Source organism: Bos grunniens, chromosome 3 (assembly GCF_055505025.1).
Source record: "Bos grunniens cultivar Pamir isolate PY7600 chromosome 3, Bosgru_T2T1.0, whole genome shotgun sequence".
Taxonomy (NCBI): Eukaryota; Metazoa; Chordata; class Mammalia; order Artiodactyla; family Bovidae; genus Bos; species Bos grunniens.
The window spans coordinates 87,496,754-87,514,945 of record NC_141167.1 but is presented as its reverse complement, the minus strand read 5'-3'; the positions used below and the strand labels follow the sequence as shown (position 1 = coordinate 87,514,945).

Genomic DNA, 18,192 nt, shown 5'->3' with positions numbered 1-18,192 from the left:
AGAGAAGCCCTCTAAAGCACAGAAAACGGTTTTCTCAAAATTCCAAGTAAAAAACCTTTAGAGAAAAGAGGTAAAAGACTTTTCAGTGTCTAGGTTTTCCCTTTGCATTCTGAATGTCCCATTTTTGCCCAGCTACTGATGTTCCGGTCCAAAGGTGACAGACTTTAAGGAGGTTAGGCAGTATCATAGAAGAACTTGATGAAGATACGGTTCTTCTCTCCAGAAAACCCCATGTAACCACAAATATTGCTAACAATTTTATAAAGTTTATGGATCTTCTGAAGCCCTAAGGAGTACACACACCCCAGGTTTTTTGTTTTTTTAAAAAAGGCATGATGTGAAAGACCCTGTGGAAGGAGAGAGTGGGTTGGAAGAAAAAGAGGAAATATCTGCAGGGACTCATCCACTCCCTTTTCCCTTCCAAGCAACTAGAGCATGAAGCAGCACACCATGGCGGAGAGGCAGAGTGACAAGCACAGAGCTCAAGGTCTGCGGTTTTACCAACCATCTGTAAGAGAATGAACTACTTTTATCAGAGATATCTGCCCCCAAACTAAAAGATTTTTAGTAGTAGTCTAACACTGGGCTGGAGGAAGCACAAACTGGAATCAAGACTGCTGGGAGAAATATCAATAACCTCAGATATGCAGATGACACCACCCTTATGGCAGAAAGTGAAGAGGAACTAAAGAGCCTCTTGATGAAAGTGAAAGAGGAGAGTAAAAAGTTGGCTTAAAGCTCAACATTCAGAAAACGAAGATCATGGCATCTGGTCCTATCACTTCATGGCAAATAGATGGGGAAACAGTGGAAACAGTGGCTGACTTTATTTTTCTGGGCTCCAAAATCACTGCGGATGGTGACTTCAGCCATGAAATTAAAAGACACTTACTCCTTGGAAGGAAAGTTATGACCAACCTAGACAGCATATTCAAAAGCAGAGACATTACTTTGTCAACAAAGGTCCATCTAGTCAAGGCTATGGTTTTTCCAGTGGTCATGTATGGATGTGAGAGTTGGACTGTGAAGAAAGCTGAGTGCCGAAGAATTGATGCTTTTGAACTGTGGTGTTGGAGAAGACTCTTGAGAGTCCCTTGGACTGCAAGGAGATCCAACCAGTCCAACCTAAAGGAGATCAGTCCTGGGTGTTCATTGGAAGGACTGATGTTGAAGCTGAAGCTCCAATACTGGCCACCTGATGCGAAGAGCTGACTCATTTGAAAAGACCCTGATGCTGGGAAAGATTGAGGGCAGGAGGAGAGGGGACGACAGAGGATGACATGGTTGGACGGCATCACCGACTCAATGGACATGGGTTTGGGTGGACTCCAGGAGTTGATGATGGACAGGGAGGCCTGGCGTGCTGTGGTTCATGGGGTCGCAGAGTCGGACACGACTGAGCGACTTTAACTAACTAACTAATACTCTGCATGCAACTTAATTTTTGCCCTGCCACTACCAGCAAAATCCTAAAGAAGAAAGCATTAACCTCATTTTGTGTAACAATGCTTTCTCAAGGTCTGCTAAGGGGAACTATCAAGAAATGGATCGAGATAGCACAGGAGTAGATCATTCAATAACCCACAAAACTAAAAGATAATGTTTAATGCCTTCTACCACGAAAGAGTTGTATTAAAATTCTTTGAAGGTCTTTGAAAAGGGTTCATTAATATTTGAAAAAAAAAATTTGAAAAATAATCAAATATCTGTCTGAAACACCCTTGAAAAAAGCAACTAAAATGATGTTTTCCAATCATTGTAATAACAGAAGTCACCATTTAGTTAGTATTTATTTGCTAAACAGTTTACATATATTATCTCATTTGAACTTTAGAAATAAGTATCACATCCCCACTTTATATGTGAAAATAAGACTCCTAGGGCTAAGTTACATGCTTTGGGTCTCACAGCTAGTAAATGGAGGTGGGAATTGAATTCAGTTTTATGTGACTCCAAAAGCGCTGCTCATATCCATTATACCAGCGATTCCCAACTTTAGTCACATCATGCTGCATGCTTAAAATTATAATACTTGTATAGATTACCAACGTAAACTGGAGAGACCTGGTGAAAATAACATACGTTTTCTTTATATTATAAAATTATGGCATGAAAAATAAAGTACAAAATGTTACAGATGATATTAAACACTAATTGGTACAAATCTTCCAAATCAAATATTTTCGATTGCCAAATTCAGAAAGTGTACTGGTGGAATCATACCAAAAATGTTCAAATATCATTCTAACTGCTGTGAAATTTGAAAAGTTAGTTACAAAATGATTTAAAATCATAAAAATGATTTAAAAATTCAAAACCATAAAACATTTGCAAACAGCACACTGCAAGCCTTCCGATGCACTACACTCTGGTTAGGAAGCCCTGTATAACATAATTTTGTTTTTTTACAGAATATTATGATTAGACAGTATATCAAGAGCTTCTCAATAACACATCTAAAAGAAATTTAAACAAAAAGTAACAAAACAGGTACAATACTGCATTCCTCCTGAATTTCTGTAGTAACTTTAATTGGTAACATTCATTTTGTTAAAATAATAACAATGATTGCAACTTAGACCAAATTTGATAGTTTTACACAGAGGAAGTAAAAATGACTTGCATGTATATCAAAGGAGGTATTCAACAGCAAAATTATTTGTATACTGTGATAAGTGCATTTTGTTTATAGAAATAGCAAAGAAGATAATTTTAATTTCATATATGTGTTATGTCGGGAGAAGGCAATGGCAACCCACTCCAGTACTCTTGCCTGGAAAATCCCATGGATGGAGGAGCCTGGTAGGCTGCAGTCCATGGGGTCGCACAGAGTCGGACACGACTGAAGCGACTTGGCAGCATGTGTTATGTCATGACTCAAGCAAATGCATCTCTCTCTGCAACCTGCTTGAATCTGTTCATTTAACTTGCTCAAGAATATTAAAAAAAAAATTACTTAAAACAATGAAATTGATTAAAAAGTAAAATCAAATGTTGTAGTACTTTGATTTTTACCTACTGCTTTTGAAATTTCCTAAGTGATCATATGTTTAATTTTGGTTTTAATTAAATGCACTGTTTATAAAGTCATGTATTACAACAGCCTAATATCCTGAGGGGATCTCTGATTATGAATGTAAACCAAAATAATCATAGAAGATAAAAACACACCTCTACTTTCATAACCAACTGATCAATAGAAACAATGCTAATGCCTTGAGTACTATAGTTTATATCAAACATCTGAAAGATCCCAAGGAGCTATGTCCAACAGTAGCTGGCACATGCTGGTTAACAGTTTATATTTAAGCATCTACTAAATACCAGGGACCATGCTCATTCACAAATGATACCTGTTCTATGGAAGAGTAGCAGTTTGAAACTTCAATTTTTTTTTTCATACATTCTGTAAGATCAAGTATTCAAACTGAAGGCTTAAACTCCAGTGCATAACTTCCTTTCTTTATTCAAAAAGCTGTTACCAGGCCTCCTGCAACCTACAAACTACCAAATATGTTAACATGAAAAGACTAGCATGGGCACCCTGAACACCCTAGAGTACAAAATAAACCCTGGGTTATGGTGGTACATTCTGTCCTCTGGAGCTTCACACCATAAAAATTTGGCACTTATCCTAAAGCAACTTCTTTTTCCCAAAAATCAATTGTTTTAAAAAGCAAAGTTCTATTGCTTACAGAAACCATTATTTCCATTTACTCTTCCCTAACAGATCCCTAGAAAATACTAACAGTGAAGAAAAAATATGGCCTGATTTATTGGTAAGCTGACATCAGGGTATTTTATATGATTCACTGAGCTTCTAGAAAACAATCTCTCAAAAATTCTAAAACTAACCAGGCTGAGTAAAATGCATCTGACTGTACATAAAAACTACTTAAAACAAATGTCAAGTAAAATAAACAGTAATTCCTGAAGCCAATATTTTTCGTTTGAAGAAACAAAAAAGCCCAGCTCAAAAGAAGTCTGTCACAATCATCTTTTACAGTAAGTCCAATTCCATAATTTATCCTAAGATAACTGCATTCCCACTGCACATCATCCCTAGCAAATATTCATCAACTCCCACTGTGTAACCTATTGTCATCATCACATCCTATGCCACAAACCTCAAACAAGCCAGTCCTTAAATATCCTCAGCTCACACCAGCTCCCCCTTTATAAAAACAATGGAAGGAGTTATAAAAAACCTTAAGAAAATAAAAATAATAGGAAATAGTGGATAAGTACACACAGCCTCTACACTCAAACTCTTTACCTTTACACCTGAGAACTTGTCAGTTATTTCAACCATACACTTTTATGTTCCTGGACGACCCAGGGTTCCTCCACCTCAGCGAGAGCTCGAAATGTCCACTCTCTAATAAATGACAGGGTCCTATGTGACCACTCTGTCCAAGACCCCCTCTCTATTTATATTAATTATTCAAACCCCCACCCCAGCTCTAATCTGTCATAAAGTATCACCACGCTCCAAACTCACAGTCCATTATACAAGCCCAACACACTCTCCCGTCCTCAACACCAACTTACTCTAACCCTTCCCTTGAAAAACCTTCTCTAACATCAGCTCTTCCTTTATGAGCTTTTCCCATATTCCCAATACAGTCTCAATGTCCTATTGGACCACATTTCGAAGCTCCTTCGCTAAACACAATCCAGCATGGTGGCACACCCTCTTTCCAGCCTAATTCCTACAACCCCAAAACCCCACCCCTTCATCACGCCCTCCGGCATCAGCCACCAACCCCACACCCCGCCCCACGTCCGTCACGCCCTCCAGATTCTTCGGGGTCCTCTTCTCCCGCCCGGCCCGACCCCCCATTAGGACTCTCAAGCGCCTGGGCCCTCTAAACCACCCCGCCAGCCCCGCCCCCAGCCCCTCACCAAGTAGCAGCAGCTTCACTTCTTTGGCCGCTTTCTCCCCGTCCTCCCGCAAGTTGCGGTCGATCATCTTGCTTCGCTCCACCGCCGCCTTATCTTCGGCGCTCAACGTGCACCCCATGGCGGCGGCGGAAGAAGGGACCGGGCCGGGGCTCACTCAAAAACCGCGGAGACTGCGGCTTAGCAGGCGGAGAGAAGAGTCTACTGCTGGGCGGCGGCCCTCTCCGTCAGCTCCCAGAGCGCCCAGAGGAACCGGATATCCGGCGTTTTACGACACTTCCGGCAACGCCCGCGGCCGTTATTTCTTCGACCTCCCTAGCTGGGGTAAAGGAGGCGTGACCAAAAGCGGAAGTACGGAGAGAGAGAGACCAGGACGCCGAGTGTTGGTTCCGAGATGTAGGGCGGCCCTGTCGAGTTTACCGGGCGCCGCTCGACTTTAGTCCCCTTTCACCTTTTTGGCTGTCTTATTTGGATGAATATAGAGATACCAGGGACTGGTTTCTCCGGTTCAAGGCACCCTCCCGAGGTCGCACGGCCGATTGGCGTGGGGAATGGGAATTCCCAAGAAAAGCCCGCAATCCGCACGGGAATTTCTGCTGGGAATTTTTCACTGGCCAGAAAACGCAGTTAAATTCTGGCTGTGGAGATCTGAGACCAAGTGTAGGATAGTTTGTCTGTTGGCGTCGTCCCAGCCAGAGCTATGGGATGAGAATTACAGAGTCTGGGCCTCGCCGCGGTCACGCTCCACATCTGGAAAAAGTTAAGACCCACCATGCCTGGGACTTTGCAGTCCCTTTCTGCCCTCTCCTCTGGCTCACCTACTGGTACCCAGTGGGCTTGAGAGTTTCCCCGCTACTGTATCGGTAAAGGATCTCTTGAAATCGGTAACAGATCTTGCATAAGGTAAGAATGTGGTTTTTCCATGAAATTTCCATGCTGCCTTTCCCCCACACAAGCCAGGTTTAGCCCTGACATATTGTCGTGTGTTAAGGGCTTAGGACTTCTACCAAGATTAGTCAACCAAAGTTCCACACCCTAAAACAAACCAGTGCATCCTATTAAAATTTACTGTTGTGGTAACACACGAAAAGAGAAGTCATAGTAAAATTTGTTTCTCAGCTATAGTATCACCTGGAAGTTGATAAATCCCCTATGAAAGCCCCACACTGATACTCTTTTTACTCATAATCCTGGATTCTATGGTGAAAGTAGCCCTACATTACCGTTACTTCCAAAGAGCCCCACAAAAGCATTCACCGTACATTCTAGGGAGGGGAACTCGTGCAGCCTCCAAGACCTTACCCTATGATTAAATATTATTTCCCCAGTTGAACCTAGACCTTAGAATATAAGATCCCAACAGAAAGATATATACGGTGACTGATGATCATTAGAGGGATTTCTTGAAAACCACATTAAATAGCCTCATGCACCTTAATTTATCAATGCCAGTTCTTCAAAGTTCCAAGTCTCCTACTCTTCCTAGTGGCTGTTAGAATATCAATACTTACGGGGAGAAAGGGCAAGAAGAAGGGAAGAAAAAACGATGTTTATTGAGTACCTATTTGCCAGGTATGACTAGGTACTTCGATGTGTCATCTCGTTTATTCCTCACAACAACCCTGTAATTGTGGGTTGTTATCCACATTTTTACAGGTAAACAAATAGGCTCAGAGAAATTAAGCATCTTTCCACGTTCACACAGTGAATAAGTAGATCTGATTCCAAATTCACTCCTTTTCTACCATGCCATTATAAGATGTTACCTGGGAGTCTTGACAACAGCTTTTCATTTAAGATTGAGAGTTACTCCAACAACACTGGGGTGAGGGAAAAAATAACTTGAGAGCACAATTTTCTCAACCTGTTGATTTCTTCAGTGGATTTATAAGTCAAATTTTGCCTAGGAACTGCTTTCACAAGCTTAAGAATTACATATGGAACTTTACCAAGTGATCCTGGTGATTAGAATACTCCTGGAAGGTGGTCATGACAGAAATTGTTGGGAAAGTTCTCAGCAGAATAGAAGAGAAAATTTTATTTCCTTCATGATCAACTCAAGGAAAAATAAATGCAAATAAACCAGCATATGTTAAATTCTGTAATAAACGCCAGTGAGGTCACAGTGTCAAGAAATTTCAGCCTAAATTAGCAATATCCTTCCACTCAAGACTTTCTCCTTTGAAGTATGAAGTAGGGGTTGGAGGGCAAAGTCAAAGGAAAAGGCAAAATAAATTAACAAAATGGCTGCCAGGCAATGTTCCCCCTCCCCACCTACAAGCTTCTTTCCTATTTCCACTAGACTCACACTGCCACCTGCTGGCAACGCTCAGTCTGCTAGTTAATCAGTGATGTTTGGATGTTTTCCCCTATTTCTAAAATGCGATTCCTCATGAATTTATCTTAAAAGGGAGGAGAGGGTGGTGGAGAACATGCCTTCAATCGCAAAAGACTCTCTTCGACGTATAAATTATCTGAGGGAACTCCTCAGTGCAATAGGCCTTGCGCATAAGTCTAGCAGTAGGAAGACAGAAACCTGGAAAATTTCCTAGATCTGGAGAGAAAAAGCTGCCCTATTTCATTTAATAAATCATTTTGTTCAACTAGAGTTTCATCTGCAACCCCCACACTTTCCAGTCTGCAGAAAGCCTCCATGTAGACATCTTGCTGCAATGGGCTGAAGTCTCAAGTTAAAACCATGAACATATTTTTCAATATATTTCTCTAAAATTCTATAATGCTTTACTATATGTGAATGCTCTGTCAAAATATAAAACAAGGTACCTGATTCAAATTAAGACTGTGCACTCCTTGAAGGCAGTGACTATAAATCTGTGTGAGTCCCAGAGAGTGGGGTATTCAGCTATTATGCACTGGGTTGAACTGAAGGAGTCAATGTTGATATCAGCATAACTTTTTTATAATAAAAATTATTTATTAGCTGTTCAAAGGGGAAGCTATCCTACTCCCACCAACCCGACTTCCCTTTGAAGCTCAATAAACCAGGAATTTGTTCAAATACAGATCACATCACCATCTGGTCCTGCCTTGACTCTTTAATGTTACCTGATTGAAATGAGGGAAATGGATGAACAGGTAGTCCCAGATGGGTGTCCTGTCCAGTTTTGCAGTTATTCCCCCTCCTTTGAATATACCGCCATCAGTACCACCTAACAGTTTCTACAGTCTCAATCAGTGAACAGCTGAGCCCAGTTCCTGTGCCCCCTGTCCAACCCAGGGCTGCAGATAGGAGAGAGATTTAAGTCTTTGTCACTGAAGCTAATTTTGAGAGCGATGAATGGGAGTAAGGAAGCATTTAATGAACCATGGAAACCCCACCTTTCCCATTCCCAACCTTAGTCTCTTGTACCCGGTTGTCCAGGGGGCTGGCGATGGGTCACTGCCATGAGGAGAGAGATCAGGGAGGCCAGTTCTGGAAAATAAAGATTTACAGTATTATTGGTCAGGGTTATTGTGAGCCTCTCTGTATCCAACCACCTTAGCAATTCAAATGCTAACCCCCACCTTCAGCAGTCCACCCCCAATCCCTCCACTTCATCCTAAAACACAAAGAGAAAGAGCCATCCTGCTTTAATCTTCCCTCTGCTAAGATCAAGTCCCAAAATCAATCTCTCACGTCTAAGAGAGAGACAGAAGAAATACAACAGAACAGCTGTTCCTGGAAGGTGGGAGACAGAGCTGCAGTTATCTTTCCTCTCTTCTACTCTATGGGCCCTGATTACTACTTCCCCTTGCTCTGACCAAACTCAAGAAAGGAATAAAGCTGGTCCTCTCACTTCAAGGAAACCTCAGGTTTAAAACTAGAAAAAAAAAAAAATCTGTTAAATGGAAACACTTGGCTGCGATTTTGCCCCTTTTTTTTTAAGCCTAACAAGGAAATGAGAAGTCAGGGGTCATTTTCTTACCTTGCCTGGGTGCAGTTTCTACCATGGACTGTTACACTGAAAAATGAAAGATCCTAAAGAGTCCTCAGAATAACTCCACGCCTGGCCTGCTGCCCTATATCTTCCAACTCCTGCCCTTAGAATTTCCCTGCTTCCTGAGGCATGGAAATTTCACTGGTTGAAAAGCATCATCATCATCATCATCATCTCACCTTAGTGACCCTTGACTCTCGTCACCATCTCACCAGGTCCCCTCCCCCAGTAGTCAAGGATCATAGCCATGTCCAAGGCTTTTGCCACATATCCATCCAGTTGGCTCTGTTGCTGACCCAGAAAACATTAAGCAAAAGCTGTGTGCAGAGACCCCAGCCCCAGCTAGCCAGGAAAAGGTGATCCCACAAGGAGTTCCTTGCAGTTACAACTGGCCCCCAGCCCCATCACCCTCCAAGCGTCCACCAGCCCATCATGACTCCAGTCGTGGTGAGGGAGCGGGACGGAGGTAGCTGTCTGACATAATGATATCGCTGGTGAGTTGTTGTTCCAAGAACTCAGAGGTCTCCTCAGCTATCTGGCCAGGGATTCGAAAGTCAACTGCAGGTGGCTCCTGCTTGGGGCTGGGTACAGGTCGGGAAGCCCAGGACTCCGTGGGACAGCCAGTGCTCTGAAGAAACTGCAGGAAGTTCTCCTCAATGGAGCCCTCCCGGCTTGGCAGCCTCAGCTCCTCCTCTGGAGCCTGTTTGAAGAAGCAGACAAACTGCTTGCTGAGCTCCCCCCGGATCTGCCGATTAAGACATCCATAGAAGAAAGGGTTGGAAGTGAAGCAGAAGTAGCCAATCCAGGTCACCACATTCTCCACCTGCCCCGTCGAAACAGGCTGAGCACTCAGGGCGACGTAGAGGTGAAAAGAAAAGTAGGGCAACCAACAGAGCAGGAACTGTCCCCCCACAGCCAGGAGGACCACTGCTGCCTTCCCTCCCCCAAACGTCCGGTGTGGCGTGGTCTGGGGGGCCCCTGAGCTGGTGACCATAGTGGAGCGGCTGCTGAGAGACTCAGAGCGTTGCCGGGGGGTCTCCATCCACGTGGGCAGCGGTCCGTGCTGCATGGCAGCCACACGGGCTACTCGGAACATGCTGCAGTAGACCACTAGGATGAGGAGCAAGGGCAACAGGAAGTAAAGGACAGCAAAGACCACCACAAAAAGCTGGCAGTAGGCACTGTGGCTCCATTGGAGTGAGCAGCCTAGGGGGACGCCGGGAGCTCCCTCCTCCCGCGAGACCCTTCCCAACACTGGCACAGAAGCCATGGCCAAGGCCTTCACCCACACACCCACCAGAACAGAGGCCACCAGCCCCAGCGTCATTCGCACCTCATAACGCATGGGGTGGACCACGTAATAGTAGCGCTCCACGTTGATGGCCGACACTGAGAGAATGGCCAGGCTAACGAAGCATATGCTCAGGAACAAGTAGAGGCGGCAGGCGACCTCCCCGAAGAGATCATGGTCAAAGAGGGCGGAGCTGGAGAGCATGGCAAGGGGCATGAGGGTCAAGGCAGCCAGCAGGTCCACCAGGCAGAGGTGGAAGACAAAGACAAATTTTCGAAGGGCAGGTGTCTTGGCAATAACAGCCATCACAGCCGCATTGCCAGCCACAGCAGTCAAGTCCAGCAGAAGCATGAAGAAGAGGGCCACGGATTCTGAAGCCACGTCCCGCAGCCCTGCCTCCGGGACCCCGCTGGCAGTAGAGGGACCTGGGGTTTGAGGGGCCCTCCCCAGAGTGGAAGAGTTCCCTGATGACTGGGGGATGGGTGAGGACTCCATGGGGCCGAAAGAGGACACCCAGGGCACCTCCTGTCACAGGCCCATCCCCCATCCTAGTCCAGTGCCCCTGGGATGGCGAGCCCAGGCCCAGGCTTCCCAATTTTGTGTGTGCAGATCTTGGGGAGAGAGCGCCTCCTGCTGGAGCCTCTCTCACTGTTGCCAGCCTTCAAGGCCAGGGACTGAGGGCTCAGGAGGCAGCTCTGGTCCACCTTGGTGACTGCAAAGAAGCAAGAGAGGGAGCGATGCAGGAGCCTCACCAACTCAACACTCCATCTTCTGAGTGGTCTCCAGCTCCTTTTCCACTTCCTTTTCCTCTCTTTTCCACACCCTTCTCCCCTTTCAAGGACTGTTGTCCAGAGTCTAAATCCTCTGTCTCCCTTTCTCAGGGTCCCGCTGAGCTCTGGGATCGTGCCCCAGTTTTAAGGTTGCTTATGTAAATTTCCTGATTTCTTGTCTCCTCAGAATGGCAGGAGTCATTGTGGAGAATAATCACGAGATCCGGTTTCCAGTCCCAGGTCTGGGAATTACTAACTCTGTGGCTCTTCTCAGCTTCAGTTTCCTCATAAAGCCATCTGTAAAATGAAAGGAATAATACCTACTTCACAACTGTGTTTGGAAGATGATGCAGGATGTATTAATCAGATCCTAATAAGCAGTAATGTAAATATGGAGCTTTCCACACGCCAGGCCCTGTTCTCAACACTCCATATATATTAACTCATTTTAATCCTTATGCAACCCTATGAGGTAGATATCCTTTCCCTACTTTGCAATTGATAAAACTGGGGCCTACCAGAGATAAAGGAACTTACCGAAGGTCACATAGCTAGTAAGTGGCCAGGTCCAGTTACACGCCCAGGAGGCCTGGCTCCAGGGCTAGTACTCCAGCCCACCGTGCCATGCTTCGCCTGAAGGTGCCCTCCACAGTGGCTGCAACACAACAGACATTCAATAAATAATTAAGAATTTGAAACATCTCTAAAAATGTCTCTCGGGCTTCTCTGGTGGGTCAGTGGTAACGAGTTCCGCCTGCCAATGCAGGAGACACGGGTTCCATCCCTGGACCAGGAAGATCCTATATGCCGCAGAGCAACAACCGCAACTACCGAGGCCTGCAAGCCTTCCAGCCCATGCTCCACGGCGACAGAAACTACCCACGATGAGAAGCCCGGGCACCGCAATGATGAGTAGCCCCTGCTTGCTGCAACTAGAGAAAAACCCACACAGCAATGAAGACCCAATACAGCCAAAAATAAAAATTAATAAATTAATTAAAAACAAAAAAAATGTCTCCCACTGAACCGGGGCTACCACTGGGAAGAGATCACCTGAGAAGGGGAAAGACTGTGCTTGAGTTTGCTCTAACATCACCACCCCTGAGCCAAAGAGCTGCCCCTTTGGGAGTGTTTAGAAGGACCAGTGAAAACAAAACGTCCCACTGGCAGGAAACTGGGAAGTCAATTCATCCAGCCTCCATTGCTCCCAAAGCCAGAAGGGCATAAGTCATATGATAGCTGCCCATCTCTACCCACTCATTAACTTCCCAAGGTCACTGTGCCCCTGGAGGTGGGAGAGGAGCTGCTCCTAAACTCCCACTGTCCAGGGTCCTGGATCCAGGGTCATTGCAGCTGACCATGGAGGGGCCTCTGGCCAAAACCCTCCTGTTCCTGGACTGTTACCATAGACCGAGAGCAAGAAGGGGGTGTAGGCATCTGTATAAAACGTATGGGGAGTGAAGGTGGGTGAGCATAAAGCAGAGAGGTAAACCGGAAGAAACTGGCAAAGGAAGAAGTCTCCGGGTTCAGCGTTTCTCATTTCTCTGATAAAATCTGTTTTATGTGTCTCATTATCCATGCTGAGTTCGCACAGAATTGAACTAAGTTGCCCAATGTACAGCTGACCCTTGAACAACATGAGTTTGAATTGCTGGAGTCTACTTACACGCAGATTTTTTTTTCAATAGTAAACTACAGTACTACAGGATTCCATCAGCAGTAAAGGATGCGGAACTGCGAGACAGAAGACCGACTATACCCGGATTTTTCACTGCTCAAAGGGGCAGCACTGCTAACCCTCACATGTTCAAGAGTCAGCTGTAATTTTAATTTTTTTTATTTCCATATGCCATTCTTTCAGTCCAGAGTCCCTCAGCATAGTGTACTAAGGTATAAAAATTAGAGGCAAACTGTGGCCATGCCAAGTCTGATGGGCTTTTTGCAGACAAGTCAGAAGTTTCCTGGGTCACTCTCCTCATGTGTTAAATGGGAGGATTGGACTAGAAAAACTTCAAGGTTTCCATATGTGATAGCATTGGATTGCTCAGTGAGTTCCTGGGCTATGGAGGGCCTGGTGGCTGCTCAATTAAAAACCCCATGATTTCTCTGACTGAAGTAAAGAGGCCCACATGGGGCAGATAGGTCCCTTGCCCCTCTATAAGCTACAGCCTTACAACCCTTGGTTTTTGGCATTACCATCAACTTTGCACTAATTTAACTTCTAGCATGCCATGCATGCAATAGGTGCTCAATACAACTTTGTGACCTGAATCAAACTCAGATTATTCAGTTGGATCCTTTCCTCCAGGATATACTCCAGGAACACTCAGTCCATCAGTTGTGTGCCAGCCAGGAGCCTCTTCTGAAATGAGTAAGTTGGGCTCCTGGACTTGAAGGAGTCCTAACTTTGGACTACCTACCTAGAGATGTGCCTCTCCCAGGGGATAAAAGACAGCTCCTATCACATAGACTCAGAGTCTGTGGAGAAGGTGAAAGAGAGGGCTCAAGTAGAGACGCTTATCATAAGACAAGCTTCCAGAAAAAAATGTGGGAAGAAACACCAGGAGAGGCAAACTTGCCCTTTTCTTTCTATGCCATGACTCCCCCATCCCTTCTACCTGGGGTGGGGCCCAGAAGACATGACTCTGGGGCCCTGGAGCTAAAGGAGTCAAGGCCCACCACATCTGCCCAGATATCAAGAGTCTGCCAACAGGGCCTGCCCAGGGTCCCCGACCACGGGAAGCAGATGTGTGTTCCACGTGGAGATGGAGAGGTGCTGTGCAGCCATAATGGAGCCCTAGGCAAGAAGGCATTGAACATTCCTCTTTTTCACAGCCCCTCTGAGCCTTACCAGTATCTCCGCACTGCTCCCTAAATTCCAGCATTCCCATTTACCTTCTAAAGAAAAGCCAGCATACCCACTCCCCAGCACTTCCTCACTGATGGACCAGGGTAAAGGCTGGGAGCGACATGGGGTAACAGTTTCACAGTGGAAGCCCAGGGAGCCTCGCTCCACTCCTCGCTTGGTTATCGTGGCTTCTCGGATGCTCTTATCCTCTCCCTGCTCCCTTATAGCAACCCTTCCCTCACCTCCAGGACATCTCAATACCTGGAAGGCTTTGCCATCCTAGAGGCTGAAGTCTGGGCCTCTAGCAGGGGTACGGTCAAGTTACACATAGCCTTGTCTCAGGAGGCAAGATGTACATAAGTGCCCAGCCCAAGGCCGCAGAGGTGTTGGGATTCACATGCACCTGTTTCTTGGTTACAGAGTTTCCATCCCGAGGACCCGAGCCTGGCCTTCCTTCAGACAGGAGCATGCCCCCCCTAAGCCAGAGGAGATTTTCAGGGGGCTATGTCACCTCCCCCCGGCAGAGTTGCCCATGCCTAGGACACAGAGTTTCCCGTCGGCCTGCATGCCAAAGGACCTATTCCTAGGATGTAGGGGACCCGTTTCTATGACATGGAGCAAGATAGATGGGGAACCCTGTCTGTCTGCAGGATGTGGATACTCCAGCTGTAGATCAACCCCCATCTCTAGACTTCAGAGATGCCCACACCCCAATATTTCCTTCAGGGTACCTGGGGGCCCATCCCTGGACAGAACTGCCCACCGTAAGGGAGGGTGGGCTGTACCCTTCTGTGGGGTATCTCAGCACTCATCACCAGGCCTGGGTCTGGCCCCCATTTCTGGCCTAGTCGACAACTCCTACCTTTGCTGAGCAGCTCCCGGTTCCCATGTGATAGCGCCTCTCAGCTGATGCTTCTCCAAGGCTGCTGAAGCCTGAACCACTGCAGTGATCAGTGAGAGGCAGCCGGCAGAGCAGGATGCTCTGAGAGCTTCTGGGTCCTAATGGCCTCCTGCTTCCCACCCAGACCCTTGGAGCCACTTCTGGAGCCAGGAGCCAGGGACCAGTGCCCCCAGGCAAGGTACCCAGGAGTGGGCCCAGCCCCTCCCACTCCTCTCAAGCTGCTAGAGTGGTAGCTCAAAAGCCTGGTGAGGCCAGGTGATGGCAGACTGGAGAGACCCTCCCGGCTAACCTGATGACATAAAAAGAGCACTCAGAGTCAGAAGATCCAGGTTTAAGGCCTGACTCTGGCAGGTCCTAACTGTGTGACCTTAGGCAAGTCACTTGTCATTTCTGGCCTTAGTTTCTTATTTGTCCAAAGGGAATGAAAATGTAAGTGTTTGCTAGTCGTCTCCAACTTTTTGTGACCCCATGGACTGTAGCCAGCCAGGCTCCTCTGTCATGGAATTCTCCAGGCAAGAATACTGGAGTAGGTTTTGCCATTTCCTACTCCAGAGGATCTTCCCCACCCAGGGATTGAACCTGGGTCTCCTGTATTGCGGGGAGGTTCTTTACCATCTGAGCCACCAGGGAGGCCCTCAAAGGGAATAGAAGGCAGATGATCCCTGAGGTTTCTGACAGCTGTGCCATTGCTTGGTTCTGAGACATCAGAGCCAAGGCACTCCGGTAGTAGGCCAGCCAGCGCAGACACAGGGCCCGGGTCAGGTCTGACAGGGGCTGCGGCTCAAGAGCATGGCCCAAACTTGGGCTCCTTTGAAAGCTGCTTCCTGTATAGAGAGAACAGGTTTGGAGGAGAGCCAAGGGCCTTGTCCTAATCCTGCACTTGCCCCTCAAAAAGTGCTTTATTATTGTCTTCTTAGATAGTATGTTTTCTGGTATGGGGCTGCGAGAGCTTGTGGAGACAGGAGAATTGAACACCCTCATAAGCCACCCTGTGGTACCAACACAGCACTGCTCCCTCAAGGCAGGGTGGGAGGCAGGTGCTTGGGGAGGCTCTGATTGTTCCAGATCTGTGGGGCTGAACAGAGCTGAGAAACATCATTGGCAGAAGGGCGAAGAACAGGTGATGAGCCTTTGGAAGTGAGATGAAGGGGCATGACTTCCCACAAACAATGAAGAAAACAGCTCCCTCAGGATTGGGGCTGACACCCAAGGACAGGATCCTAAGACTGTAGAGTTGCAAGACATCCTACAGGCCAAGGCATCTGTGTTTCTGAGGCCCAGAGAGGTGAAGAGATTGCCCAGAGTCACGTATGGCAGAGCCGTGAGCCTAGACAAGGAATTCAGTCATGATATCTGCTCCAGAGCCCTCTTCCCTGAGACTCACCTGTATGGGAACTCCTTCTGTCTCGAAAAAGGAAGAAAGGGAATTCTGGAACTGTTTACCAGACCCCAGTCAAACAGTCATAAGAACAATGAATTTCCCAGGGAACACAAAGAGGGCAAGGTGGCTGTCCCAGGCCTTGGGTCGACAACAAAGAGTCCGGCGACCAGCCCAGACCCACACTGTGGTCTCCACTGTTCCCGTCCACCCTCTCCTGAGCTCTTATGAGTGCCAGCCCCTTTACATACGAGGCCTTCAATCCCCGCACCAGTTCTATGAGGCAGCCGTCATACACCTTACGTCACAGATGAGGAAATGGGTACCAGAGGTGAAGTGACTTTGTGCAGATCACATAGCTAGTAAAAACCAGAGCCAGTATTTGAACCCATGTCTGTCTGATGTCAAAGCATTTACTTCTTTCCCCTACCCCCCTGGCTTCTCTAGAGGTCTGACATGAGACTCTGGGGTGAGGCCCTAAAGCCAATTCCATAGAAATGGCTATTACCTTCCAGGAAACAGCCTAAAACAAAATTAGATGAACCTGAGTATAGGAAAATGTAATTAAAGTGTCAAATTAAACCCGAAGACAGCAAAGTGATTTTTATCTAACCTTGTGCTCTCATGTTGGCAGGATCATCCTGGCATTAGTCAGACCCTCTGGGATCAGGTAAAGCCTGTCCCTGATCAGGGCCCACATCATTCCTGCAGGGGCCAAGCTCAGACTGACATGGCCCCCAGCTCAGACTGACATGGCCCCCGTCCAAGGATTCACAAAGAACCAGAGACTACACTTAGAATGGGATTATAGGAGGGTCTTCCCTGGAGCATTCATGGCTGGAACCCAGATTCAGTCCTTGGTTGGAGAACTCAGATCCCACAGGCCACACAGTGTGATCAGGAAAAAAGAAAGAGCGAGCACTGGATTGGTCAGAAGTCCTTGGTTCTAACTGGGCTTTACTCTGTTGGTCAACAGCAGGAACTTAGCCTGAGCCTGAGTATTTCTATCTATAAAATGGATAAAATTCTTCACTTCCTACTTACCCAATAGGGATTTGTTGTTGTTGTTGTTTAGTCACTAAGTCATGTCCAACTCTTTGGGACCCAATGGACTGTACCCACCAGGCTCCTCTGTCCATAGTATTTCCCAGGCAGGAACACTGGAGTGGGTTGCCATTTCCTTCTCCGGGGGATCTTCCCAAGCCAGGGATTGAATCCACGTCTCCTGCTTGACAGGCCGATTCTTCACCACTGTGCCCCCTGGGAAGCCCATCTAATAGGAATAAGAAGCCTACAATACATAGCCTGCATCTCAGGCTTGGGGTAGCTAATACAGTTACCCTAGCTGGTCAAACAACTGGGGTGGGGGCCAGCAGGCCAAGTCTCCAGGTCCTGAAGTCCCTCCCAGGATCCTGGCGGGGTCCTTGGTACTGAAGTCTGATTTAGTACTGAGGTCTGATTTCATCCCAGGCTTGCTCCTTGCCCTGCCTGACCCTTGCCCACCATCACCTCTTTTTTATTTTTGGCCATGCCACATGGCTTATGGGATCTCAATTCCCCAACCAGGGATTGAACCCAGACCCCAGCAGTGAAAGTGTTGAGTCCTAACTACTCGATCATGGGGCAGTTCCCCACCAGCACCTCTTGATGGGGTTATGTCCACCCCTCCCACTCCTGCCTCCACAAGATGAGGCCTTGAAATGGACCAAGTTTATCTTTCATTCATCCACCCATGTGTTCAGAAGTCTCTCAAATGTTCCGTATGTTCCCACAGCCCCCTTCCCATAGCCCTTCGCCTGCTTAGTGGCACCCACTGCCCTCCTCCTCTCCTCTCTCTAGGTCTGTCAAAACCTGCTCTCGAGAAAGAGGTTGATAAATCCATTCACACTGATAGCAGCTTAATGTGTTCTCTCTCCAAGGAATATTAACAATTTAACAGGGAACAAAGGGAAGAAGCTGAATGTTGGGCTTCCGGCATCGACAAGGGGTGTCCCCGAGATCCCACAGCAAAGACTGGTGTTGCCCCCCAGGACGCTGACATGACGCCCTGCCAGCCCCCACCACACCCACATGGACATGCAAGCCTCCCCATGTGGAGAGCAGGCTCACAACTGGGACCTCCCCACCGCAGCTCAGCTCCTGGCTGTCCAAAAGCCCCCTGTGC

General features: G+C 47.0%; 2 protein-coding genes across 3 annotated transcripts in view; both read right to left on the bottom strand.

Moving 5' to 3' along the window:
* The window catches only part of GNAI3 (G protein subunit alpha i3), a 47,668-nt gene extending 39,333 nt beyond the window's left edge, over window positions 1–8,335 (bottom strand). Inside the window, exon 1 of one of the 2 annotated variants that reach the window (XM_086391663.1) lies at window positions 8,258–8,335. Coding sequence is in view for 1 of the 2 variants with exons in the window: in XM_086391662.1 (XP_086247788.1) it covers window positions 4,906–5,023 (118 nt within the window). In the remaining variant the exon portion in view is untranslated. Of the gene's footprint in view, window positions 1–4,905; window positions 5,132–8,257 lie in introns of those variants that run through there. The other variant, XM_086391662.1, reaches the window with a different exon arrangement.
* Window positions 8,202–10,885, bottom strand: GPR61 (G protein-coupled receptor 61). The gene is made up of 2 exons (XM_086391661.1): window positions 9,020–10,885; window positions 8,202–8,335 (listed from the first exon to the last, which is right to left on the bottom strand). The coding sequence occupies exon 1, from the start codon at window positions 10,624–10,626 to the stop codon at window positions 9,271–9,273; it is 1,356 nt and encodes a 451-aa protein (XP_086247787.1). The 5' UTR covers window positions 10,627–10,885; the 3' UTR covers window positions 8,202–8,335; window positions 9,020–9,270.
* Between the last annotated feature and the right edge of the window lie 7,307 nt (window positions 10,886–18,192).

What these genes read in the sequence shown, in the direction of transcription:
- GPR61 (XM_086391661.1), bottom strand. Translation starts at nt 10,626, where the DNA reads ATGGAGTCCTCACCCATCCCCCAGTCATCAGGGAACTCTTCCACTCTG.